Genomic DNA, 20,973 nt, shown 5'->3' with positions numbered 1-20,973 from the left:
TGCTGGATTCTCCTGGTGGGAACGTGGGCACCAGCCTCTGGAATGAACCCTCACCCCAGCCAACCCCCGCCCCGTCCCTCACGTTCCCCCACTGCCTCGGCACCGCTCTCCCCGCCTGGCTTTATCTTGCAATTCCTCTTTTAATAGTTTCCTGCGGAACACCCCAACGTGGAGCTCTTAAAAGAACCAATTGATTGCAGTTTCTGCCGCTTTTTGTGCAGGGTTTTGTTCAAAGGGCGCTGACAGACAGGGACGGTTCGTCTTTCTGTTAAGGGACGTATTTTGCAGCAGCCCTGCGGATCCCCTTATCAAGGTGTTTTCCCTAACGAGTAACTCAGCTTTCCCTCGTCAGGACCTTTCCAAACATAACCAGTGGTGACGGCTCATAAAAATAAATAATTTAGGGGTTTTTTTCTGTCCTTTCTGTCCTGTACTTGAGAGTGACCCTCCACAATAAAGCTACCTCATATACAAGAAGAGGGTGGGAACAGCTTTTTGGCTAATTCTTCAAAGTCTTCATCATTTTACATACTCCCTCTACTCCTTCCAAAGCTCCTGCTTTACTTGTAGTACGTCATTTCTTTATTTATCTTTGGATTAATTGGTTCTTCAATCTCCTAATCCTAATTTCCTCTTCCTGACCGGGTCTGTAATCCTTCTTTCTGGACTCCCACTTGCTGAAATATATTCATATCCTTTGCTTTCACTTTAGCTGAAGGTTCTTGGTTTTCTGCGGTGCGGATGGAAGAAGGAAGAGGAATTAAGGCACGCAGCAATTAAATAATGGGATAAGGAAACAGTAACATACCGTGGACATAGAGCGACCGGCACCCCAGGACCCCTGTGCCGAAAAAGGGCCAGGAGACAGGCGGTGGGCACGGCAAAAGAGCTACGGGGCACGGAAAGGAGATGGGGAGGTCAGGAGGAGATAAGGAGGACAAAGAGAAATTAAAAGAGGATATGGAAGGTAATGGAAATGAAAAGACAAGAATGGGAAAATTGAAGAGAAAGCGGAAAGAAAAATGGGTTGGATGAGAGATGTAACCAGAAGAGGAGGGAGAGAAATAGGAGAGGGAGAAGAGGGAGAGAAAAAGAGACTCGTTATCTGGTACCGCAAGCCCCCGAGGAGTGAAATGTGCCCAAAGTGACGCTGGGGCCGTTCCCTCAATGCTCAATCCACACTAAACCCACTGTTTTCAGAGGAAAACTCCTGCCCAGTACAGACCGGTCCAGCCCCACTGCAAACCGTGGGACGACGCTGCTTTACTCCAAAGAACATCCAGAGTGGCCACGAACGGCTTTGTGAGCAGCCACACAGCGGGATATTTCCTTTTCCTCCTCTGTTCCTCACTTCTTGCTCCAGATAATTAAACTGGGACACGTTTGGTTGGCTTTACAGCTTGACTCTCCGGAACCGTGCTCAGTGACTCCACAGCGGCTGGTTTTTTTGTGATTCAAACCCCCTTTCCCCGGTCACCGCATCCCTCCCACCGAGCCCAGAGGCACCAACCCCTCGATATCCACCAGATCCTCCTCGCTGCGCAAGCTCAGCACGTAGAGCGTGGACATGGACACCACACTGGAAGAAAAATAAAAAAGAGAAAGGTACAGGCTGAGGATGGCCATGGGGCAAGGGACACGTTGCGGGACTGATCCGCTTCTGAATTTCAGCCCACGACCGAAGCCGTAGGTTCACGTTCCCTCGCCGCACAGCCCAGGGATGGCGTGGGGCGAACCGATGAGCCGGAGACCTCACCTGAACGCCATGATGACGACCAGGGCGATGATGGTGCCCTGCAGGAAGCGCTGGCTGATGCAGGCCTGTTCCGGGACAACCGATGGGGACTGCAAGAGGAAAAAACCCCAAAAACCAAATTCCAGACTCCATAGTGCTCCCATCCTCAAATAGAGCCCAACCAGCCCATCCCACACTCAATTCTTCCTCCCCTGCAAACCCCGAACCCCGCAGAGCAGAAGCCAGATAACATCTTCATTAGGGATGGAGCAAAAAAAAAAGGAAAGATCGTGAAAATGGGAATAGATGGGGTCTCTTCATCTGCAGAACATGTAAGAAAATGCATGAGGACCACGCAGACAACCATTCTTGGACAAATCACCTTCCCCCATGTAGCATTGCTCCTTTGGGAGCGATTTCTTACCTTGCTGGCTACTTTGTGGGGTCTCTTTTTGTGGGGGACGCTTCCCGCGCGGCTGAACTGGCTCCCAGTTTGGCTGCGAGGAGAAAAGGAGGAACGGAGCTGAGCTGTGCAGGGACAGCGCTCAGGGAGATTGCCGGGATTTTCTGGTAGGGGAGGGATCTCTGTGTGACAGTCACAGACCTTTGTCACTTCATCTGCTCAGGGTCATTGCCCAGAGAGCCTGAATTCTGCCCCAAAACCTGCATAAGCTCAGTGTCATAATTTTGCAAACGTGTGAAACTCTTTGTCCTGAAAATGCCATTCACTTACTCTAGGGAAACAAGGAGACAATTTAATACTGGTGTTTTTTGGGCTGGTACGTGTGTGCCAGACCTGTCTCACCAATCTCAGCTCCTAGAACCTACCCCAGGCCAAACGACAATGGCCAACAGCCTATAATTCGTCCCCATCTCCCCTTTCCCAAACCGAGCAGTTGCTCAGGGCTGCCAGGGCTCAAAAAAGGAGAATTTTGCTCCCATGCCCTCAGCCCGTACCTGAACGCCCCAGAGCTCACGGTTGACTTCATGCTGTCCAGCCGCTTGAGCTTGGCCAGTTTGTGACTCCACCTCTCCAGCTCGTCGATGCGGGTCTCCAGGTTGTCGGTCAGTTTGCAAAGCTCCTTCACGGCTCCCACGTTCTCCATGAAGATGCGCTCCTGCCAGGGAAGAGGTTGGAAGACTCAGTGGTCTGGCACACGGAGGAACTCCTGCTCCCGTGGGTCTGGTGGCGCTGACTGCTCTCCCGTGCTCTGTCCCAGGGGAAAGGCCACAAAACACCCGGCTCTGGGGGTGAGGAATCATCCAACACGGCACATCCAGATCTCTACAGCCCCTGGGCGCAAGAACAAGAGATATCATGGAATCATAAAATCGTTTTGATTGGAAAAACTCCTCGAGATCAGAGTCCAACCACAACCCAGCCCTGGCACTGCCCCGTGTCCCTGAGAACCTCGTGTCCGTCTGTCCAACCCCTCCAGGGATGGTGACTCCAGCACTGCCCTGGGCAGCCTGTTCCAATGCCCCACAGCCCTTTGGGGAAGAAATTGTTCCCCAGATCCAACCTCAACCTCCCCTGGCGCAACTTGAGGCCGTTTCCTCTGCTCCTGGCGCTCGTTCCTGGGGAGCAGAGCCCGACCCCCCCGGCTCCAAGCTCCTTTCAGGCAGTTCAGAGATCAGAAGGTCTCCAGCTGCTGAGCTGTGGCCCGTGGAGGAGAACATGGGACAGCAGTGGCCTGGGCACGGGCAGATGGGACAGAAAATGTCACTCTCACAGCTCCTGCCAGCTGGAGATGTAACCGCAGGTTTCGAGGCTTCCGCGAAGGAGAAACAAGGCACTAAGCTGAGCCCTGGCTGCTCCTACTCTGGACAGAGCGATGCAGGAGGGAGCTGGTGGCTTTGGGAGGCTGGCTGTCCCCTCGGGGACGCTGTCCCCTCGATGCGTGACACGGGACGCTGTCCCCTAGACACCTCGAGCCGCGAACGGGCTGCCACAGGTGACAGGGAGGTCAGGCAGCCCGGTGCTCTGGGTTATCTTGACATAACCACCTTATCTTATCGGGAAAGGAGAGATTATGACTAAGAGCCTCCCCACAGGAGGCTGCCAACAAGGAGCCCTGTTCTGAGGGAGATGCTGCCGACGTTTCACCAGCACCAGGCCGGTTCCTCCCTGCCGATCTCTGCTGTCCGCCCAGGGCCGCTCCTGACGTCGGAGGGACCAGCCGGGGCTGAAGCTCAGAGGGGTGGTGTTGGCTTAGAAACGTTTCCCAGGCATCACAGTTTCCCCTCTTCCACGTTTTTTTTCCAGCTCGGCAACTCCCTTGAACCAGGTTCAACAGCCTCTCCCTGCCCGTCCGGGCTGCCACCGACCTTGTTCACCACCAGAAAGTTCTCAAGGGTCTTCCCGTTGGAAAATACCAGGTCCCCGGTGTCCTTCACAGCTTCGGGGAGGATCTCCTGCACCTCCTGGGCGATGACGCCTGCGCGGAAACAAGGCGCTCGGGCAGGGCTCCTCCTGCCAAAGCTCTTTCTCTGGCCCCTGTGGTCTTTGGCAGGAACCCTGTTCACCCTTCGGATAAAACCGCTTCCCTGATTACGCGGACAAGGGTATTTCCATCCCCCCCGCGTAGTGTGTGCCCTGAGTACCCCTGGGGAGAGCTGGGTACTTGGAGAAGCCCTGTAAACCACCTAAAGAGGGAGTTGCTTTAAATTCTTAAATAAATATTATATTTGTCTATATATTTTAAAAGATATTTATTTAATTCTTAATATCTAGATATACTTATATACAATACTTTATATATAATTTTTATATATTTATAACATTAGAAATATTATATTACGTTATATTACGTTATATTATAATTTATAAGTATAAAATTATAAATTAAAAATTATAAAATATATAAAAACTATATAGAAAAATACATATATTTATAATACAAATAAATATATAAATATATATTTTTACATATAAAAATATATAAAAATATAAAAATATATCATATATTATATATGAGATATAATATTATATATAATATATAAAAATATGTATTCTATATAAAAATATATAAAAATATAAATATAAAATATATAAAAATAAATAAATAAATGTATAATATAAATTAAAAATATATAAATATATAAAAGCTATATATTTATAAATGCATACAAATATATTTTTATATATTTATATGTATAAATATATAACTAATTTAATATTTAAATATCTATTTTAAAATAATAATTTTATTTTTTAACAAAAGTTTCTAAAAAAGAAGCCCCCGTCCCTCCTAGCCCTGGCCTGGGGGGCCGCCCCCCGGCAGCGCCGCTCGGCACCGCGGACAAAACGCTGCTGTTGGCTGCGGACGCAAGAGGGACCCCGCGGTGCGACACGGGGCACGTACCCGTCTCCGAGGCGCCGTCCATGCCCACCGTGGCCGCAAACTCCGGCTTGTAGTTGTAGTGGACCAGCCGCATGCGGGAGATCCTCTTCAGCTGCTCCGTGGTGTCCACCTGCGACAAAACAGACACACCAGCTCCTAAGCGGGGTTGTTGCTTCTTAAATTCCCATAAATCTGACCTTGAAGCAGCAAAACCCACTGTGGTTTGCAGTAAAATGGTTGTGAGACAGCGCTGAGCGCTGCCCCGACCAGGCACGGGGACGAACGGTGGGGTTAACACCCAGTTCTTGCCACTGGACAAGTTCCTTGGGCAGTGAAACCAGGAGGAAACCAAGTCCCATTGCACAGCCAGGCGCAGGGCAGGTCTCATAAATACGAGATGCGATTGTACCCAGATTTTCTGGCCAGGAACACCCAGCTGAGAGGACTTCGGAGCAGAGTGGAGGCTCTGGCAAGCCCCAGTGTGCTGCCTTGTGGATTAATCTCTTTCCAGGTTTGTAACTTCCGCGTTTGTAGCTCTGGCTAACAGTGGAAGAGCCAAAATTCATAAGAAATGGTGGATAGGTTGCGCTTGGGACAGCCAGACTTCTAAGACACTTCCCATCGGGTGAACAGAAGCTCAGCTTGCCCGTAAGGACTACGTCAGAATCAGCAGCTCACGAGGACACTCACACTTTCTGCGGCGCCTCTTTCGACCCCCGATCGCCCCGAACTTTGGCGCATACCTCCTGGATGTCCTCCTTCACCCGCAGGTCCGACGGGTGCATCAGCGAACCCATGACCTTCACGTTGCCGTGGACCACCAGGGCTTCGTCGGGGCGATCCGTGTTGATGCCGACCCGGCCGTGGTGAAACACGGTGTCGGGGAGCTGGGCCCGCTGCCAGAGCACGTCGCTGTCGCTCTCAAACTGCCCGGGGTTGGAGGCCTGGGGAGAGACGGGGAAGCGGGGAATGAAAAGCGGGGGTAGCAGAATCAGGGAGATGGGACAGATGGACAGAGCAGGGCAGAGCCAGCGGAGGTCAAAGAAGGTTGTGGAGGTGCGAGACGGAGCTTTGGGAAGGGTCAGGGATCCGCTGCCAGCGCCGGCACAGATCCCAGCCTGGCCTGACACCCCTGGCATCACTTGCCGTCCCGCAGGAACCCCGGCCCTGTCTGCTCTGATCCACAAAGGAATATCATAGAATCACAGAGACATTTTGGGTGGAAAAGACCCTTGAGATGATGGAGTCCAACTGTTCCCCCAGCCCTGGCACTGCCCCATGTCCTGAGAACCTCGTGTCCGTCTGTCCAACCCTCCAGGGATGGTGACTCCAGCACTGCCCTGGGCAGCCTGTTCCAATGCCCCACAGCCCTTTGGGGAAGAAATTGTTCCCCAGATCCAACCTCAACCTCCCCTGGCGCAACTTGAGGCTGTTTCCTCTCCTCACTTTTCCCCTGGGAGCAGAGCCCGACCCCCCCGGCTCCAAGCTCCTTTCAGGCAGTTCAGAGAGCGAGAAGGTCTCCCCGCAGCTCCTGTTCTCCAGAAAACATCCTTGTTTTCTGTAGCCACCTGGTATCTCAGCACTCAGAGCTGCTCCAACAACCCCAACCGGAACCACACAGCACAGCAGGAGACCAAATAACGCGGCGGTTGTTGCTCCTGGGTCCCAAATCCCCGAGGTTCTACCCAGAACATCCAATAAAGGGCTGTGGGGCGTCTGCAGAGGCTGAGGGAGCAGAGAGGGACTTACTCTGACAATGATGCGCTCCGAGATGTGTGCTGCCAGCGTGTAGTTCTGGTTCTGCGCGTGTGCCTGCAAGGCCACCACCAGCATGAAATACCTGCCGAGAGGGGACAGAGGTCAGGGCGCCGTCCCGTGCACAGAAGGGTTTGGAGAAGGCACCTGAGCTCCTCACCTCTGGTCGGGGTTGGGTTTGCCTTTCTTGCGCATGTTGTTGGCCGTGGTCTCGCTGAAGTGCAGCCGTCCCACGGTGACCTTGGTGACCTGCTCCGGAGGCAGGTTGACCCTGAGGAAAGGAGAACAGAGAGAGAATGTTCTTTAGGGAACGGCCATCTGCTGGTCTGCTCCACCAAGGAAGGTCTACGAACTGGGCATGGAGTGGGGAATGTAAAGAGAGGAAAACTTTGCTGCGGGAAACGGAGGAGAAAACTGAAGAGTGTGATACCCACAGGCATCCTGAGATCTCTCCACCCTCTCCTGCTATTGCTGATTCCCTGGTGAACTCCCCAACGTGAACACATCCCGGGCAACACTCACGTGACGGGGTTGAAGGGCCGTTTGCTGCGGTCGGACTGCGACTGCTCGATGTTGATGGACTGGTTCAAGGCCTCGAGCTGGAGAGAAAGATTTGGGCATGTGACAAAGGGTGGAAAGCTGAGATCCTTCCCCCGTCCCACCTCCTTCCCCCAGCACAGGCCAGCTCTCTGCCCTCCTGTGACTCAGTACAACCAAATCCCAACACCCAACTGGAGCATGGTCGTTCTCCAAGCATGGGTGCCCACCTTGAGGGTGAAAGGATCTTCCCAAGGTGCCCATGTACCTCCAGAGTCAAAGGCGAGGGAGAGGCAGCTCTGAAGACACCCGGGCAGTGATTGAGCCCATCTTAGGACTCATCGTTCAAGATCTGCCTTGTTCTGGCCTTCAGCACCCTCCTACATCTTAGCACATGAAGATGGGGTGTTGCCTGATCCCAACCATCCACCAAACACCCTTTTTCCCTGTGGGATTCGCTCCTGGCCCTTGGCTCCCACTCGCCTTCACTCCATGCAGCTTCAGGTAGAAGCACTCCAAGGGTTTCAGGCCCTCAGGGGTCTTCACATACTTGGGATCTCCAAGCATGCCGATGTAGACCGTGACTTGGAAGTGATTCTTCTTCTGGCACACAAAGGCGTCGTCGCCCACGGAGAAGTTGAACCCTTTGTCGGCGTCAACGCGGTACGTGAGCATCGGGCTGGGGAAACGGCAGCAGGTGTTAGAATCACAGAGTCATTTTGGGTGGAAAAGACCCTTGAGATCATCGAGTCGAACCATAACCCAGCCCTGGCACTGCCCCGTGTCCTGAGAACCTCATGTCCGTCTGTCCAACCCCTCCAGGGATGGTGACTCCAGCACTGCCCTGGGCAGCCTGTTCCAATGCCCCACAGCCCTTTGGGGAAGAAATTGTTCCCCAGATCCAACCTCAGCCTCCCCTGGCGCAACTTGAGGCCGTTTCCTCTGGTCCCGGCGCTTGTTCCTGGGGAGCAGAGCCCGACCCCCCTGGCTCCAAGCTCCTTTCAGGCAGGTCAGAGATCAGGAGGTCTCCCCTCAGCTCCTGTTCTCCAGGATTTGATGAAGGTCCTGGGGCAACCACCCCTCTATATGCTGTGCTATAGCTCTAATGCTGTAAACAAGGTAAATACGAGCCACAACAGACTAGCGCCTCCTTTCCAAGGGCTGCTCCTAACAAGGGCAAGCTGCTTAGGCCTGGCTTAACACACGCTGGAGATGTCAAGCTCCAAAGCCCGGAGCAGAGCCCTGGGTGCCGGATTGTGCCAGATTCCTGCCGAAATCACAACCACCTGCTGTGAAAGAAGCTTCCAGGTCCCAGCGAGCAGGTCCGGAGGAGGAGGAGGAGGATGAGGGGGCCATGGCTGCCCCATGAACACACACCAGCTGGGGATGTTTAATCTACATCTCTTTAATGGGCTGGTTACCATGGGAACAAGGGAAATATGTGGCCTTTGCAGCAAAGCCCCCTTTCTCTCACCACCCGAAAAGCCAGACCTGGGCTGGTGGGGCCCCTGGGGCGCTGCCCGCCCGGCGCTGGGGGGAAGGAGACGCCTCTCATCCCCCCTCCCCATCCAAGAGTGCCAGCAGAACACCAAAATCCTGTTGTTTTTCATTAAAGCATTGTGGATGAGGTAAGGAGGAGCTCAGCCTTTGACATCGAGCTTAACAATTACAGAGTGCTCTTCCACAAAAGCAAAGCACTTCTGACTTCCACCTCTTCATACAGACAGACAGACGGATACACAGACAGATGGATACTGCCCAGAGCAACGCGGGGGGGACAGACTGACAGTGACAGATGAGGGGGACAGCAGCAGAATTTGGGAAGCAGGACATACAGCCAGGTCACTCGTGCCACCCTGGTGCCCCTGCGCTGGTCACCTCCTTTGTTCTAGGAAGAAAATTATTCGTAAGGGGTTAATGGGGATGAAACCTGGGGTATTTCCAAGCAGTCGTGAGTAACTACTCATCTCTTACACCCCAGGGACCCGGGGCTGCCGTGCGGGGCCCCGAACACAAGCCAGGCGGTGGGAGCAGAGCGCTACCTTAGCCCAGAAGCACGAGAGGAATTCCCCTCACTCTCGCCCTCCTCCCTGCCCCCAATTCTCCGCCTGGCTCTTCTGGATGGGAATCATGGTTTGGGCCGGTCCGAGCACCTTCCGTGTGCGCCCCGGGGGTGCGGGACCCCCCTCTGCCTGTGGACCCCCCGAGCACCCACCACCCACCCCCTGGTTTGTAACAGAGAAAACCGAGGAGAGGGAGGGTCTGACCCAACTTCCGAACCGCGGACGCTTCCAAAACACGCTCTGGTTAACCTCACTCAAACTGACGGCTGCTAAACACGTGGCGATAGAGGGGAGACAGGCTCCAGGTATCCCCTGCAGCTCCTATTCCAGTGCTTTTTTGTTGTAAATCCCACCTGGGAGCAGCAAACCCACTCCCCACTGCCACGTGGTGTGGGGACATCACGACCTGAGGCACCGTAAGGACTTCAGTGACACTTATAAAACAACAGTCTCCCCTTCATTTTAACCCACGGGGACCTTAGAGTCACCACCACGTGTCCCTCCTGAGACGTGGTGTCTGCGTGGGGGGTAGGAGAAGGAAGGGCAGGTGACCCCAAGGTGCTGGGATTAGAGGTGACACCAGCCGACAACAAGTCAACGGCCCCAGGGCAACCAAAGCCACAGTGGCTTTTCCCAGGGAGAACGCAGGGGTCAGAGAGCAAAACATCAGGAACAAAAGGTCTGGAGTCGAACGGATTATTTTAGCCAAAACGCTCCCCATGACAAAAGCAGATTAAGGCCAGAACAGAGGAGGGAGGTTTCTCCAGTCCGGGTGAGGGTGGGAGGTGACAACCCCCCCAGCCACGTCTGGCATCACATGCAGAGGAGCAGGGGGCACCCTCGTCCTCCACGTTCAAGTGCAGAGTGAAAGACACCACAAGGCAAAACATGTCTCTGATGGAAAGGGAACCGTACAGGGATCAGCAGCCAACAGCAGGTTGTCAGAGGACGCTCACACGCCTCAGTTTCCTCTCCGGAAAAAAAATCTCCCCCATTTCTCTCCTCCTTCCTTCCAGGTTCCCCAATATCTCACCCATTCCAAAGATGTAACATCTGGAGAGCCCCTAATTCAAGGGCCACTCGCTAATTCCACACAGTCCCTGCTTTGATCCTCTTCCAGGATACACCCACCAGGATGCAGGAACCTCCAGCTGAGCGATCCATCCTGCGCGATCCATCACCACGGGATCAGCCAAACCGGGGCCAGCACTGCGCGTCACCTGCCCCAAAAACACGTCCCCTACCCCAAAAACACATCCAGCAGGACTGGACCACATCACACAGGTCTCTGTCCTCTTGGTTAGACCCACGATCGGCAGCAAAACCAGGTTTAGTGCTGTTTATAAGGACGTTTTTTTCCAAGCGCGGAGTGAAATCTCAGGTTTATCCTGCAGGGCTGAGCTTCAGGGGACGGCACCAGTTTGCTCGGTGGGAAGCGAGCGGCGCCAGCCCAGTTCCCAGGGTGAGACGCTCTGGCCTCAGCACGGGGATGTGTCTGCGGAGCAAAGCTCTGCCCTTCGCCAGCTGCTTTCCCTCAACCCATCCACAAACGGGCAGCGGCAGGAGCAGCTGTCAGGGAGACAAATGAGTCCCGCTCCCAGGAGTAAAGGAGCGAACTGCCCCGTCCCACCGCTGCTGGAGACCAGCAAGCTCCTTCGGAAGGTTCAGCGAGCCTGAAACCACAAAACTAGTGCAAAAGGCCAAAAAAAAAAAAAAAAAAGTATTATCAATAAAACTAAGCCAGAGACTTGGGTCTCCTTCAACCAACACAGATTCCTCAGCCCACATAAAAAAAAGCTTGAGACACAAACCCAGCGAGACAAGACACAGATTTTCCAGGCACCTACACTCGAATCCAAGCAGTAACTCTCCTCTCCTTCCTTTCCGCCATTTCCTTAATCCAGCCTAATTCTAGGAATTCCCGTCTCAAAACCAAACCTGTGTAGTTCATACGAGCCCGGCTTCCCTTCGCTCTTCTGCTGGCAGAGAGGGTGCCCCACATCTGCCTGGGGATGGGGAACCTGCTGCCACTCACACGACTAAATTCACTGTACAGGTCTCTTGGAAGGCAGACAAAGCTACTTAGGAACTACAGAATGAGTTAAAATCCCCCCTGTGCAACCCCCATCTCATCAGTGGCTGAGATGGAACCTGGCTCCAAGATATAGCCCAGAACAGCAGAAAATGAGAAAATTTCAGCGATGGTTACTAGTGGACTCGAAGATCTTAACTGTATTTTCCAACCTAAATGATTCTACGCTAAGGGACATAATCCTGTGTGTGCAAGAGAAGAACATGAGATACCATTTAATAGTATTTTTTGCCCTGTAAGATTATACTTTGCATGGAATGTTACACATAAATCCATGGCCTAGACTATTCTGTTTAGGTTCAAAAATATATTAAATAAAGCAATTATTCCCCTAGCCCAACAGAAAGCGTCATGTCCAGATGTAGCAGCACAGCTGGATCTCTCCTGTGCAGCTGTAACCACCGGATTTCTTTTGGACCCCACTTTTTTTGAGGCAGAAGAGGAGGAAACACCATAAAACTGAAAAATTCCCCTGTGTGGAGGCAGCTTCCTATGGGCTCAGGGCATCCTGAAGGCTCGGTCTCCCTCCTTAACCTACCTTTTGGTCTCTTTTCGTAAGAGCAAGAGCAGGAAAAAAAAATCAGATAATTTAAATTCCTGGGGCTGTGAAGAGGTTGTGGGCACCTGGATCACAGGGGAAATAAAAAATCTGTTCCCTCTATGGGCAGGAGAATCTACCAGCACAAACTACAGGACAATTTGTAGCAAAAGCCAGACCGGGAATGGTTGATTCTTGCTTTATGATCTCAGAGGAAAATAAACTCACGGATCTCTAAAAGACATATTTGCCGGGTATACCCCAAAGGCAGAAAGGATGGAGGAGGCTCCTACCTACTAAAACCTGAATTAGACAACCTAAAAAAATGCCATTATAGGAGAAGGGGAATCAATCTTTTGGTGTTTCTCATAGATCTGCTCTGCTGTGGTGCTGTAGTGGGAGAATTAAGTGATCTTAAATTTAGACAGTGACGCAGGTTCAGCTTGCATAGGTTCTCCTCGAGCCACCCGGCCTCAAACCCACCACGAAGGAGGAAGAATCCACCCAGGTAGCGCGTAAATAAAAATTAATCAATCAATCCTTGACCTCAACCCTTAATTCTGGTCAAATCCAGCTCCACAACAAACTGCACGTGGGTTCCTAAAATCTCCGTGAAGTCAGTTAAAAGGAATTTACTCATTACACAACGGGATGACGACCTAAATGCCGCAGAAGGTTTGCTCAAAATCTTAAAAGCAGGTTTTAGGTAAGTGGTCCCAAAGACGGCGGCAGAGCAGGGCTGGGTTTGCAGAAGTTAAAAGCTGATCAACATTACGGAAACGGTTTAGTAAATCAGGAGTAACCGCCTCCCCAAATCACCCTTCCCTCCTGCTGGGGAAACCACAAACCCCACATTTTTAAAAGTGATGGGATATCACCAAAGAAGCGACCAACTCCGACAGCCGCTTGCCCGCGGGGGAACGACCCATCGTGCGTCCCGGTCTGCGCTGAAGACGACACAAGGTCTGGGGTTATTTGGTATCGCGGACACCAAATATCGCAGCGCCCCCTCCTCCGTGTCCCCCCAAGAGGAGGAATAGGAGCGGGGGGTTGGTTTGCTGGGCGAGCGGTTCCTGGAAGCCAACCTGCCGCTTGCCAGCTCCCTGTCACCTCCCAGGAATGCAGGGAGGATCCAGAGCCCTCTCCTCCTCTTGCCCTACACGGCTTGTCCACGTGCTGCCTCCGCCTCCTCTGCCCCAGCCCACCAGCCCCCCACCCACCCCAGTTTCCCCCCCAAGCCCTCCTGGCTTCCCAGTTTTCCACAACCCCTTCCCTGTCCCTTCCTTTCTCTCCTCCTTTCCTCCTCTGCCCAGCGAGCGCTCCCCCTCCTCCTCCTCAAGCTCCTTTCCGTGCCACTCTCAAGCTGGGCTGAAGTGGCTCTAGACGATCTCCAGCCATCCGTGCTATGCGTTGGCTAGAAAATCTTAATACTTGTTTTAAAATCCAGGCCCTTGCTAAGCCTGGGCAGCAGGAAAAGGCGCTGCTGCTCCAAACTGTGCTCAGGGCAAGGCTGGATTTGCTAACACAACCCTCCACGGCAGACCAAGGTCTCGGTGGTTGCTGAACTGTCGCCAAACCTGTTTGATTGTCACCCAAGCTGCTGAATTGTCACCCAAGCTGCCGAACTGCCTTCTGCCGGCTCCTACAGCGCCAGCCCCATCTCCTGACCCTCCCGCAGCCCCGCAGAAGTGCAGAGAAATAATCTTCCCGATGGCAAAGGTACAGCGGGGAGAGCATCTCCACCACGGTGCAGGCGAGGAGAGATCAGCAAGTGACAGGAGAGGACACGGGGCAGCCCAGGGACATCCTTGGCCCATCTCGTGAGCAGGACCTCCCTGACCCCCGTCCCTTTTCACCGATACGCGAAAAGGCGAATCCGACTTTCTTTTTCTTTCTGAATTACTCACAGCTCTTTGTAGTTGGCATCGTACAGAGTCGCCCACTTGTTCTGCTGATGCGGCTGCCACTTGATCGACTGGTAGTTGGGATCCAAGTAGGAGCCGTTCAGACTATCGTTATCTTGAATCAGGCCTGCGGTGAAGGGGAAAATACCGATTTTAATCCCTCTGAGGGAGTGTCTGGCTGGGTAAGAGCAGAAGGAAGCGACTGGCGCTGTCTGAACCTTGCCAGGGCACCGCCGCAGGCACGAGATTTGGGCCAAGGTGAACCCACCGCCCTGCTGTCCCTTCCTGGGGGTCCCAGACGGGGTGAACCCCCCTGGCTGGCACTGGGGGTTTGCACGCTGGGGAGATGAAGGGAAAAGGAAGGAAAAAGGGTGGACAAAAAGCCTGGTACCTGGTGAAAGTGCTCCTGGCTGGTGCCAGGGAGGCGTTGGGGCTCGGTCGGGGTTGAGCGGCACGGACCCCATCCCCGGCTCCTGCTTTATCAGCCCGTTGAGCATCTGGGCGTTGAGGGTGTTGGGGGGCGACTCGGAGTGTTTCCGTTTCTTGGCGGGGTGCACCGGGAGGCTGCGGGGACCGCGGCAGAGCACAGGCTGAGCGGGACAGCAAGAGGCGGGGAGGGAACAGCCCCATGGCCCCCGCGACCGGGGAAAAGTGGAGATCTCACGGAAAAACCAACACTTCCACGCAGGGAGCCACAGGCTCTCCCAGCACCATCGCCCACCGGGCTCTACCCACCCTGCGACTGCCACGCTCTGTGACATCTGTACACAGAGCCACGTCTTTGTTTTCCTCACCTGTCCCCATCACCAAGCCCCAAGGTGTGCCCTGCAAGCCCCTGCCCCACACTTTGGGTCATTTGCACCTTGATGCCACCCAGCTTGCTCCCACAGAACCAGGGAAAAGCAGAGATCTCACAGAAACACCAAAATTTTCATGTAGGGAGCCACAGGCTCTCCCAGCACCATCACCCACCGGGCTGTGCCCACCCACCCCATGACCACCAAGCTCTGTGACATCCGTGCACTGAGCCACATCTTTGTTTTCCATCACTGAGCTCCAAGCTGTGCACTACAAATCCCCACCCCACACTTCGGGTCATCCCCACCTCAATGCCTCCCCCAGAACCAGAGCACGAGCTCCTTAACTCGCGATTAAACCCAATAACTTTGCTTGTGCATCCTGCATCGTCCCTCCCGCAAGCTGCCCCTTCCCCAAACCACATAAATTAATGCCAAAAAGCCCCGGATCTTACTCCGCCCCGTGTTGCTGGAGCAGCTGGTGCAGCATCTGCGACTGCTGGGCATGGTGCAGGTCGGCGGGCGCCATGGGGGGCACCCCATAGGGCGGCATCAGGGGCTCGGGCTTCAGGTAGAGCTCCCGCTGCAGCGGGGGAAAGTGGGGGGCGTGGGGGTGCGGGGGCGGCGGGGGGCCCTGCAGGTGGGGGGGTGGCGGCGGAGGGGGCGGCGGAGGAGGAGGGTGCTCCAGGCGGGAAGGGGGAGTCACGTGGCACATGTTTTCGGGGGTCATGGTCCGCAGGAGGTGAGGATCTGGAAAAAGAGGGAGAGGAACAGAGGTTAGAGCGGCGGGTAGGGGCACGTGTGGGGTGTCCTGAGCACGGGTCCTGCACAGACCCGGCTCCTCTGCCCCTGAACCATCCTGGTCCTGCTTAGCTCCTCTGGGCTCCCCAGTTTAAGAAGGATGAGGAATTATTGCGAGATTTCACATGCAAGACTCGTCAGAAGGGTGCACGATGAAGGTGTCACACCGAAAAAAATACGACCTGAAAGAATTTGCAAATTCTCCTATGAAAATCTCCCAGGAAAATGAGAGCTACAAAGATGCTGAGGGGTCTGGAGCATCGCAGAATCACAGAATGTTAGGGATTGGAAGGGACGTCAAAAGATCTTTGTGATGAGGAGAGACTGAGAGAGCTGGGGCTGTTGAGCTGGAGAAGAGAGGCTGAGAGGGATCTGGTCAATGGGATCAATATCTCAGGGTGGGTGTCAGAGGATGGAGCAGACTGTTCAGCGGTGCCCAACGCCAGGGTGAGGGGCCACGGGCACAGACTGGAACACAGGAGGCTCCGTCTGAACATGAGGAGAAACTTTGCCGGGAGGTGCCAGAGCCTGGCCCAGGCTGCCCAGAGCGGCTGTGGAGTCTCCTGCTCTGGAGACATTAAAAACCCACCTGGGATCCTGTGTGATCTGCTCTGGTGACCCTGCGTGAGCAGGGCTGGGCTGGGGGATCTACAGGGGTCCCTTCAGCCCCAGCCAGGCTGGGATCCTGCAAACCAAAGTTCAAAAGGCAAGCAGGTCCTCAAGCTGAGGGACAACAGGGAAGATTCCCACGGATGGGCATGGGAACAACCAGAGAAAAGAAGAGACAACTTGAATGACCCCAACACTCCAGGGAGGATTTCTGCGAGGGCACTTGCTTGTTGTTTGGGGTTTTTTTTGGTTTTTTGTGGTTTTTTAAAATTTAAACCAGAAGGAAACTTTGATCTCTACATTTAAATAAACAAAAAAAAGGGATGATATTCAAATAGGATCCCACCTTTCTCCTCCTCTATTTGGAATTGGATACTACAGCCAGGCCATGACGAGGGGTGATTTGACTACAACACCATCAAAAAAAAAAAAGCTCAGTGTGCGGAGGGACATGCAAATCCACCCCCTTTCTGCAGCTGCTCATCCTCCAACCAGCCCTAAACTCCTCGCACAGCTCAGCCGAGGCCTTTAAATACAACCAAAACATTTTTGGAGGCTAAGAGCAAAAAATAAAGTGCATAAAGTCAAGCAACATGGTTGAATCTCTCCCAACATGCTTTGAAAATGACCAGGAATTAGTGATTAGCTCCTCTGTCCTCACCGCACAAGCTGTAAAGAAGAGAAGGAAACCGTAAAGAGAAGAAACTTTTCACCCGAAACATGCTGCTTTGGCAAAAATTGAACTCTTCCGCAGCTAGATTCTGCAAGCGAAGAAACGCAGTGAAAAAATACAGGAAAATGAAAAGAATTATCAACTTCAGCGCAAGACGTGTGAGAAATGAGCTGCGAGCAGATCCACGCAAGGACATCCGTGCACAGAAAAATCTCCATACTCGGGATTTTACACATGAAACTTGTCAGAAGGGTGCGCGACGAAGGTGTCACACCGAGAAAAATACGACCTGAAAGAATTTGCAAATTCTCCTATGAAAATTGCCCAGGAAAATGTGAGTGAATGTAGATGTAGATGGAGGGGAATTTGAGGCGTTCCTGGAGAAGCGGGTAAGAGAAGCTTCATGTGGAACCTCAACATTTCCCCTGTGTGGAAGTCTTTCCCTCCCATCCCGGCATTAAAAGAGAAGATCTCAACTCCCCCGGGCACCAAAGTCCCCGCAGAAATGAGGGACAGACCCCTGGGGTATCAGAACACCAAGGGGTGCAAAGGGACAGCGACCTTGCAGGTGTTTTAAGCGCAAGACAAAGCTTCTCCGCACCCTGCTGTGGGCATCTGATTAAGCTCAGCCCCAGGAAAGTGCAGAAAAAACACATCCAGGGACTGTCCAAGCCTGTCACAGGGGATGGGGATGTGGAGGGGGACAGAGGGGACAGTCCTTGCCAGGCTGCTCCCCAAGCAGGTGCCACCAGACACTGGGCTGGATGGACTTTGGTCTCAGAACAACCAGGCAGCGGTTGAGGAACGAGGCCAAAGCTCTTGATCAGGAATCAGAAAACTCCTCCCGTTGCGAGGTTTGGGAAAGTGAAAGGTATTTACACCGAGCCCTCCTATCGAAGGCTGGGCCGCTTCCACCCATCCTGCTGCCTCCACAGCCTTCTGCTGCCCACCAGGATCTCCCATGCACACAGGTGACATCGCTGGGATGACAGGTGACATCCCCAGGATGGACTATCTCTGCTTTTCAGCCAGGTAGCCATGGTACCACACAAGACATCGTGTCTTCACCTTGTCCACAGCACATCACACGTTCCACGGGCTTCTAACCAGGCTGGGGAAGGGGCTGAGGCATTTGCCAGACGCAGGACCCACGTTCTGGGCTGCCAGATCCAGGGAAAAAAACAACTCTGGGAATTTGATCTTTCCCGGGCGAGGACGCAGCTGCTTTGGGGGGGCTCCCCGGAGCCTCCTCGCCTCCCCGAGCAGCTCTCCCCGCGGTGAGCAACCTGGCCTCTTTGTTATATTTAAGGAAGGGCCAGGAGGAATTCCAGGGATTTTTTTTTTAGCAAGATAAACAGAACTCTTGACCTCTTCCATCAAAAAAAAAAAAAAAAGAGCAGGCGCTGTTCCTGGTGGGGACTGGGCTGGAGCCGGGAAGAGGGTGCTGTGCCGACGGGAAGGGGGCTCAGGAGGAACCTGCCCTCCTCACCAAGGAGTTTCTTCCACCAAAGAGCAGCGAAGGTCACCAGAGAAACCGAAAAACAGGGGGTGGCTTCCCCAGGGCAGCCTGGCAGTGACGCTGGGGGGGACCCAGCTCTCTCTGCCCTTTGCACGGGGAGTGAAGACCCCCCGGGACCCGCTGGAGGGGAGGAAAAGGTTGGAGAAGGAACTTACTGCAGAACGGCGGGTTCATTTCTGCCTCCCCGAGCCGGGCTCCATGTCAGGGACACGCTCTTTGCCTTTCGCCCACCCGTGGCAGAGGGCAGGATGAGGAGGTTCGTGGGGTCCACATCCCACCCCACCGGGGACACCCCACGGCGCCGGTGTCCCCCCGTATCCCCGGCTCCCGCCTCGCCTTCTCCCGTCCCCTCTCCCGTTCGCTCTCCCCCCTCGCAAAGACCAGCAGCAGAACAATAGGCGAAAGTCTGGGGATATTTACTAACTGATAATCTCCCCACGTATTGCAGCCGCCTGTTTTCTCCCGTCTGATAAAGATTTCAGAGCCAACCACTTGCACGGAGCAAAGAGGGGGAGGATGTCGGGTTTGGGGTTTGGATTATTACGCTTCTTTTCTCTCCCCTCTCTCTCTTTTTGAAGCGCTTACCGTTCACCTGCTGAGGGGAATAGGCTTCGGATCCCGAGTCGGGGGGAGAATCAGGTAAAGTGCTGCAAAGAAATGGGGAAAAAGAAGGGAAAATCATTTTAAACCAGTTCCCGGCACAACCGAGAGGTCCAGTTGGATCAAAGCACCCTCCAGGTTCCAGCTGGAAATCCCGGGGTGATGGGATCTGTCAGAGCTGTCACCGTCACCCTGCTCCCCTCATGGTTCCCTGGACCTCAGGAGCAGGGACAGACACTTTGGTGACCTGCTGGTGAGACCTCCAGTGAAAAGAAGCCAAACAGAGATGTTCTGTGTGCTTCCCCACAGGGAAATGGGAAAAATTGGGCTGGGAGCTGGGATCTGATGCCCAAAAGCGAAGGCTGGGAAGCCCACAGGACGGATTCTGCCCTGTGACCTGTACGGACCTGAGCACCACCACAGCTGCTGGTGTCACCTCCAACCTCACCGGGATCTGTCCCTGACTGCAAAATACAACCAAACAAAAAGGGGAGCTCTCAGGTGCCTTCTCTTTCCTTATTTTACCTCCAGGCAGCTGGGCTCTTCCGCCATTTCCAAATTCATTTCAACCAATTTTTCATTTTTTTTTTTTTTCACTTTTCATAGCCCCTCCTCAACCCGCATCCCGCTGCAGCAGCAGCTCGGCCATCACGCACCTTCAGGCCAGGGGAAAAATTTCCACCGCCCTGGTGCACAACGAAAGGACTTGCCCATCTCAGATACCAGTTATTCTCTAGCAACATTTTGGAGATCAAACACCTGGAAAAAATTGAAGCTCTGCTCCCAGCCAGACTGAGCCACGGTCACCGCAATCCAAAGTTGTAGCAGGGAGATGTTTGCAGTAAGTTCTGTCCCATGGAGAAGTTTGGGAGGGAGATTTCTTGTCTGTGTGTCCATACCTGCTCCATCACTGGTGGCACCCAGCCCCAGCAGGCTTCTGCAGCCCCGTAACTCAGCAAAATCTGCTCCTTATAGGACAAACACACCAGAGGAGCCCACGACCCCATGAACCGGTTCTCCACCTAGCTGGAGAGGGATGAGGTAGGGCAACCCCAACAAAGAGCCCTCATCATCCTCCCCCTTCACCCGGAGCACCTTTCCACCATCCTCTCCTAAGCTTGGTCTGGAGCATCTACCACCAGCCTTATTTCCAGGCTCCTGGCCATGACTTTGTACTATATTTCTTCTGAATTTATCAGGATTTGTGCCTCGCCAAGCCAAGTTTTGGCCTGGGACAAGTCAGGGAACCCAGGAAGCTGGAAAAGGTTTTGCAGAATTCACATCAGGAGGTCCTGCGGATACGCCCAGCCCAAGGGAAGGGTTTGTTGGTATCCAACACGTGAGGTATTGCTCCTCCAGGAAAATCCTAGTACAATGGGGAAGAATAGTTCTGGGATGCTGGAGAAAAGCTGCCATCAAAGCTGATGCAGTTCATCTACATCCAAACCAAGGTCTGCTCCTCCAACAGCAAACGATGATCCTTCCTCATGACCCCTCTCACCCTGGAGAACGTCAAGACATGACAACGCATCACGTCATGTTTTTTGGCACGGTTCCCCCTAAGCTTTCTGAGTACCCAGGAAGGGAGAACTCTCTGCTTTGGGAATAAAATAAGGGCAGATTTTGTTTCAGCTTGTCTCTCTCTGGAAGATCTTTCCAAGTTCATCCAAAGTCACCCCAACGGAGCTGGTTCAGCATTTTGGAAGCTCCCACATCTGGGAATCTCCAGGCCATACTTGCTGACAACACTAGAGGGCACAAGGACAAGGGAAAAAAAGACAGACAGGGGCTTGTAGATGTCCTGGGGCCATCCTGGCCTCCTGGCCCCTCACATCCACCCTCTTCCATGGAGAAAGAGGCCCAGCTCCTCGTGGTACAAACTATTGCCGATGCCTGACGACTTTGCTGCTGCACGCTTTGATTTTCATCTGTCCTGCTTCAGATCACCTTCCTGTTTCACTCCCCTGTGATGGGGGGACAGCAGCAAGGACCAGACCCAGCTCAGA

General features: G+C 53.5%; 1 protein-coding gene across 1 annotated transcript in view; it reads right to left on the bottom strand.

Moving 5' to 3' along the window:
- MYRF (myelin regulatory factor) overlaps nt 1-20,973 on the bottom strand; it is a 52,457-nt gene that overhangs the window by 6,352 nt on the left and 25,132 nt on the right. The window contains exons 4-19 of the mRNA XM_065636903.1: nt 18,953-19,014; nt 15,221-15,515; nt 14,360-14,532; nt 13,972-14,095; nt 7,855-8,050; nt 7,357-7,433; nt 6,995-7,105; nt 6,829-6,919; nt 5,823-6,023; nt 5,101-5,209; nt 4,064-4,173; nt 2,693-2,853; nt 2,160-2,232; nt 1,757-1,845; nt 1,511-1,579; nt 809-889 (exon numbers count right to left, since the gene is read on the bottom strand). Coding sequence (XP_065492975.1) covers nt 809-889; nt 1,511-1,579; nt 1,757-1,845; nt 2,160-2,232; nt 2,693-2,853; nt 4,064-4,173; nt 5,101-5,209; nt 5,823-6,023; nt 6,829-6,919; nt 6,995-7,105; nt 7,357-7,433; nt 7,855-8,050; nt 13,972-14,095; nt 14,360-14,532; nt 15,221-15,515; nt 18,953-19,014 — 2,022 coding nt within the window. The remainder of the gene's footprint in view (nt 1-808; nt 890-1,510; nt 1,580-1,756; nt 1,846-2,159; nt 2,233-2,692; nt 2,854-4,063; nt 4,174-5,100; nt 5,210-5,822; nt 6,024-6,828; nt 6,920-6,994; nt 7,106-7,356; nt 7,434-7,854; nt 8,051-13,971; nt 14,096-14,359; nt 14,533-15,220; nt 15,516-18,952; nt 19,015-20,973) is intronic.

The sequence above is a fragment of the Caloenas nicobarica genome, chromosome 5 (genome assembly GCF_036013445.1).
Source record: "Caloenas nicobarica isolate bCalNic1 chromosome 5, bCalNic1.hap1, whole genome shotgun sequence".
In the NCBI taxonomy this organism is placed as follows: Eukaryota; Metazoa; Chordata; class Aves; order Columbiformes; family Columbidae; genus Caloenas; species Caloenas nicobarica.
The sequence above is the reverse complement of the archived record's forward strand: the minus strand, read 5'-3'. Positions and strand labels throughout refer to the sequence as shown.